Genomic DNA, 6,373 nt, shown 5'->3' on the forward strand with positions numbered 1-6,373 from the left:
TATGGCTTGGGTATTGTCAATGTGAATGCCCTTGGGTGCTGTGTGTTATGGAAGAAGCTAGTAACTTCCTTACACTGCTGATGAGTTAACGCATGTCACTGTTTACTGACTAAGGAAGCTGCATGGTGAAACTTGTTTACTTGGATTTTGTTTCCTGTTTTTGAAAGGGTGCCAAGTGGCTCTTCTGTGGAGGTTTCCACACACAATCCCCTCTGTACTTTTGGGGTCTAGTTTCCATCATGTAACCAGAAAACTAACTGACTTTCTGCTGGGCTTCTCTCATTGGAGAGCCTTTCTGTATGTGCTCTAAATAAAGCTGCTTCTGCCCACTTGTCTTGTTGCAGATTGTGGCTGGAATCAAGTACACCATAAAAGTTGAGATTGCCCGGACAACTTGCCAAAAGCCAGTAACTGATATCCAGAACTGTGCTTTCCATGATGTTCCGCAGATGGCTAAGGTAGGTTCCAGAACACAGCGTGCTGGCCCCTGGGTTTCCAACCCCTTCCCTCTAGCTGGCTTAGTACAGAGCGATATAGGCAGTGTCCCCTGTCTGCCCCAGCCAGGATGCGATACCTCATACCTTTACACTTAACAAGGTACTGCCCTTGCAGAACTTGTCTTGCCAGGTGGTGGTGACATAGAAGGCAGGGCCTTTTAGCCTGTTTTGTAAGTGGGGACCTGAGGCTGTGGTGCATGGAGGACTGCGTGTGCCTTAATCCTCTTTAAATTAAAAGTACTCATGGTCTGGGTCACAAGGATACATGGAGGAAACTCTGCCAAGCCTGCAGGCTTCTGGGCTCTTGGTCCAGTGTCCTGAGTCCCCATACCATTATTGACTCCTCTTGTCCCATGGTGCTATAAACATGCTTGATGTGACACGCTTTCCTGAGGGGCTTACATGACTGTGAATAGCGCTTTGGGCTAAGCACTGATTGCAAGAGGCAGATGACCCATGTTCTCTGCACCCACCAAGCTGTTACACAGGAGTTCTGTTTAATAGCAACATTTTTTAAGGAGTACTTAGCTTTTCAGATGAGAGCACCAAATATGTCTCCCTTGATCTGGCCTGAGTCCAGTTCTTCCGTAGTACTTCATTACTTCTGTTAATAGCAGTGATAGGCTTAGCTTTTCTGTGTACATGCCCTTTCTGCCTGCATGTATGCAAAGTGTAACTGCGCACAAGTGATCCACTTAGAAGCTTGTGTGTACCATTACGACAGCTGCAATGGTTTGACATGTGCACATATAGATTAGCTTGCAGGTGTGCTTACCTGTGCTTGAGCGCTTATGTTGGAGTATTACCCATGCCAAAAGCTTCCGTGTGTGTGCATGGGTAAAGGAGGTAACCTGCTCTTCAGAAGTGCTGACTGCTCAGCTTCCCTGGGAGTGTTTATTTGAAAAAAATGATTTATCCTGAGCAGGTACTAACAGGAGTGGTGTTCCACAATACTTGCCAGGAGAATGTGAATCTAGAGAGCCATGGAGGTGGTATATGTTCTGGATCATGTTGGGGAGTAAATCAGTGTAGAACAGCTGTCAATGACACTGGTTTATGTTCTTAATCTGATAACTGCTTTTTTCTTTCTCTCCTTAGCATGCTGTTTGCACCTTTGTAGTGTACAGCATTCCTTGGCAAAACCAAATTACACTACAGTCGAGTACCTGCCAGTAGGCCTACCTTGATTCCAGCAGAGACAAGCAACCAGTTGCTTGGATTTAAAAGGAAAAAAAAAAGCAATAACACAAATAGAGATGGGCTTAATCAATGCCCGTTAACTCAACTACTTCTGTATGCTTGTGCTATGCAAGTTAAACTATGTAACTTTCCTTTAAAGCACAGTATGATCTCAACTTTGTCTTTTCCTTTGTAATTACATTTTAGAGCAGCTGTTTTGGTGTCCATACAGCTTTCCCAATAAACTAACTCCAGCATCAGAATTCTGATTTAAAAAAAACAAACGACTTGATATCCCTGTTAAATGACTACTGTAAGCATAAAATCTTTAATTAGTAATTGCTGTGTTGTGTGGTTTTCTTTGAGTATCTGTCTTGGAGGGTTTGATTTTATTTGTGACCTAATTTATCATGCCCAAAGAATGGGGTGAGAAGGAATGTGAGAATTGCAGGGAAATTGGGAAGAGTGTGCCTGCATGGGAAAGGACAGATGATCCCAACACTCACAACCTGTTTAGCCTGAGGACAGCCTAGTGCAGAAACAAGGGGGAAACAGTAATTGGTGTTAAGTGGATAACTAATAAGAAAGTAAGTAAAACATTGTTATCAGCCCAGTGTAGTTTTATAGTAAATGGGTATTGTCCACAAAGCCTGGCTTTGTTTTGCGAGTGTTCCCCAGAAGAAGCCCTCTAAATCTAAGTGGTGGGGTCTTCCCCTCCGTTTCAGTAAAGTATGGTGTTGTGGGGAAAGAGAGCTCCAGGTCTAGGGTAAAAAAAAAAAAAAAATAAAAAAATTTAGCTTTTCAATGTCTTGTGATGTGACACACAGGGAAAAGAGCCAAGGAAACTTCCCTGAGCAGAAGGTGGGTGAGACTGGAGCTTGGTACTGTGCATAGGAGGAGACTTTCGGGTTTTTACTCTTAGGGGAAGACTGCAAGGAAGGAACAGGATCCCCTTGAAGTTTCATCTTCAGGTAATGGGGGAAGGTGCCAGGTCAAGAGAAGGAGTCTTGGAAGTGGGTGAAGGTGCTGAGGTGAACAATAGGATGCTGCTTGTTTTGCATGGTCCTACTAGTGCATTTCTTTATGTGGTGTCTTTGGTTTTTCTGTTTTGAAATAAATGCATTCTTGGTGGTGTAAGTGTCACCCAGGGATAAAGTTGAGTCCCATGTTCTGTCATGCCCTATGTTTATCCTCAAGCCCAGGAGTCCTGTGTCCGGGTCTGGTGGTCCTGTTGTGAAAGCACAGTGGGAAGGGTGCGGAGAAGTGCTGCAGAAGTGATCCGGTGGCTGGAGAAAGCAGCTTGAGGTGAGAAGGGTAAGGATGCTGTTACTCTTTGCCTAAAAAAAAGTGCTATCTTGATGAGGCTCAGACCTAGTGAGGGAGAGCAAAACAAGAGTAACCAGAAAACAAGCTTCTAGCGGGAAACGCAGTTCCCTAGGAGTGCGTCTGCTGTGGGTTGTTCGTTCTCCCAAGGGGAATGTCACTTCTCATCGTTGCTGGGGTTTGATGAGCTTGCAGTGAGCGCAAGGCCACATCTTGATTTGCGTTGTCAGGGGCATGAGCTGGTTGCCCGACACCAAGGATCTCCATCCAGGATGTGCTCGGATCTGATAGGAATTACTCCCCCTGCTTCCCCACCATCACTCCCCGTTGCCTCCAAGGGCTGGGCATGAAGGTGGCCCCTTGCCAGCCAGGCCAGTGACTGCGCTGGTGCCCATCTGCCGCGTCACTGGGTCGGTAACTGCCAACTGAGGAAATCCTGGTGCAAAGCCGCTCATGTGCCCTCGCCTGTCATTCTTTCTAACTACTCCCTTCGTTTGTACATGCTGCTTCCCCATTTTCCAGTCTGTTTATACAAGCACTAGGCAGTGGTGAAGGGGCTCCATCATGCTTTTGGTGGGTTTGCCTGTGTTTCTCTTTTATCATCTTGGCTTGAGGTCTGGATGGGTAATTGCACTGGTCTCCTTAGTAAGGAGACTAGGCAAGACATGAGGATGCAGATGGATGGAACCAGGCATTTCCACCATTTCAGCTGTGTTTATTAGCCAGCACCTCTGAACAGCACATGGGGAAAAAAAGTGGCCGTGCCAGAGGAAATGAAGTTTGAGTGTTACAAACTCCTGAATTCAAAGGTATTGCATTTTCATGAAATGCCAATGACTAAGGACACGAATGAATGGCACACATTACCCCACCCTCACAAGATGCTGACTGTCAGCCTTGGTGATTGTCCCTATGTGCTCTCCACCCGGAGCAAATGCCAAAAAAGCCCAACCTCATTTAAGCACCTTCCACTGTGGGCTGTGTTACTTTGCATTTGCAACAGGCTAAGAGCATTAGTGGAAGTTCCCTTCCCAACACCGTTTTGCTTGGCCGGTGTTTCTGCTTGGCTGGCTGGCAATAGCTTGGTCAGCTGAACCCTGCGCCCTCATTTTTAGCTGTGTTTGGTGCTCGACCGTTTCAAGTGTCGGTGGCAGACATGAATGAGTGACCAGGAAAGGGCTTATTTTATTTTGTCTCTTGTTATGTTTTCCTTGCATCTGATAGATCAATTCTGGGGTCATGCTTCCTTAAATTTAGGGAAGGGGCAGAGCTTTGCGGCTGCTACAGCTCATGAACCCAAAGCCTTTTCCTGGCTCTGGGACTTGGGGAGAGATTTAGGGCCAACTCACTGAGAAGCGTAGCTCTCCTTAGCAGTGCCTCCACCTGCAGACGCATACTCACATGGACTTGTAGCTCCCAGCTCTGCAAAGTGCAGCTGAGACACAGAGCTGTGAAAGCCATGATGTTTTTGGAGCCTGTGGGCATTACTGGTGTGCCACTACTACGGCATGTTCAACTGAAGGCAACGGGGCTGTATCCTCATTAATGTGAAGAAGCAGAAGTATTGATCCCACCTGACCAAGCTGGCAGCATTCAACCTATCTGGCTTTTTTGAAAAGCATCTTACCTGCGTGACAGTCTGTGATCTAAAGCAGCTTTACCACAAGAACTGAAGAGCCCGGACTGTTGAGAAATGTGCTACAGGTTGTCTTTGGCTTTTTTACCTTATCTGGGACCCTCACCCAGACACCTCCTCTGCCCATGGCCCAGGACTTCCTTTAAGCTTAAGCCTATGTCCTCTATCTGAGCTACATTAGGTATGTCCTTATCTCCAGCCCTCGCTGCTGCATGGACCTTGGACCTGCCTTGGAGCTTTGTCTCCAGCCCTGTCTCCTGCTCCAGACAGGGCTCCCTGGAGGAACCCTGGTCCCGGTTCAGCCCCTCGCTGTGTCTGGGCCTGCCAATGGACCCTGTCCCACCCTCAGCTCTGTGGCCATGCTGAGACCCCATGGGACTGTGCCCTGTTGGAGAGGGCATGGCCAGCACTGGAGCACTCCGGGTTCCTGCCTCATCCTCTCCTCGTGCTGCTCACTGAGACATGGCCCTGCAGGGTCTTTCTGAGATCCTTGACGCTCTATCAGCACTCCTGCCAGGTATGGACGCTTCCCTCTGCACACAGCCTAAATTGCAATTTCCTACAATTATGAAAGGGAGCGAGCATGTGAGGATCCAGGTCACCCTGCAGCCCTAGGGCTGGGCCGCCCCGTGCTGTTGCCAATCCACATGTGCTCAGGGTGTACAATATTGCTTAGCCTAAGGTGTGGAGACCTCTTAGTGAGGGTTTGAAGATGCTAGGTTGTTTGTATTCATCGTTAATGTGCAATGCCTTAGAACCACTGTAGCGTGGATCCTTCAGGAGATCAAATTTACTGATCAAACCCACATCCCAGTTTGAAACTTGGTGCTTTATCTCTTGGTGATGACACACCAATGGGACGCAACAGTGATCTGGAGATCATTTCTGAAGGGTTGAGCAGGAAAGTGTCCTAAGTTAGGTCACTGCTGATGATGCTGGGCCCCTCCATGACTCTTGTTGCCCAGCTTTGGTGGTGGCCTGCTGGTGAGAAGGTAGGAGGGCAGGTTCTCCTCTCCAGGCTGCGTGGTCCCAGGCTTGGCAAGGAGGGGTGAGGAGGACTCTTGATGCCCACCTGGCTTGAGTGAGAAGAGCAGCCAACCTGCAGGCTCCATGGTGCAAATCCCTGATGAGCATCTCCCTGCTGTCCCCCTCTGACACGGGGCATGGCTCAGTGCGGCGGTGGACCCTGGGCTCGAGATGACACTTGCTAAAGCCTCTCTTCTGTGTCGTCGCTCATTTGCATGGCATTGCTCAACCTCTGTCAGCTGGTAGGCTCCTGCTGTAGGATTTTGCAACAGGGAAGAAAAGGAGAAGCTCAGCTGCTCATCTCCATGATAAACTGGTACGTGAGTGTTAGGGTGTGTGCTGGGTGCTATTTCTGACCTTGCTGGAGGAGGGTGTGGGTATGTGTGTGTGTCGGACTGACAGTGGGGAAACCTGTCTCTGCTTCCAGCTAGGGAAAGCCCACCAGTGACTCACGATGCCCTCGTGACACTGTGTCTTGCTGGGAGGCACCATCCCCTCTTCCCCACCAGCTGAGAAATGTCATACCTTGTGTCATGCCATCTCCACCCTTTTGCTTTTAAGCTCCCCGGGGTGATCTGGCTGTAGCATCACCAGCAAGTGAAGGCATCTCCTCCCTGTACTTACCTCGTGGCCCGGTCTGCAGGTGGGTAGTGCTGGAGGTGGCTTTCACCACTCACCTTGCAAACAGGCATCCTGGGGGGTCACAGCAAGG

General features: G+C 48.7%; 1 protein-coding gene across 1 annotated transcript; it reads left to right on the forward strand.

Moving 5' to 3' along the window:
• Positions 1-344: 344 nt before the first annotated feature.
• Positions 345-1,673, forward strand: LOC104166238 (cystatin-like; the record flags this gene model as incomplete). Its single annotated transcript, XM_009706105.1, has 2 exons — positions 345-458; positions 1,596-1,673. Coding segments are annotated over 2 exons (192 nt in total), but the record flags the coding sequence as incomplete, so codon positions are not given.
• Positions 1,674-6,373: the final 4,700 nt, after the last annotated feature.

This window comes from Cariama cristata, unplaced genomic scaffold (assembly GCF_000690535.1).
Source record: "Cariama cristata isolate BGI_N322 unplaced genomic scaffold, ASM69053v1 scaffold9760, whole genome shotgun sequence".
In the NCBI taxonomy this organism is placed as follows: domain Eukaryota; kingdom Metazoa; phylum Chordata; class Aves; order Cariamiformes; family Cariamidae; genus Cariama; species Cariama cristata.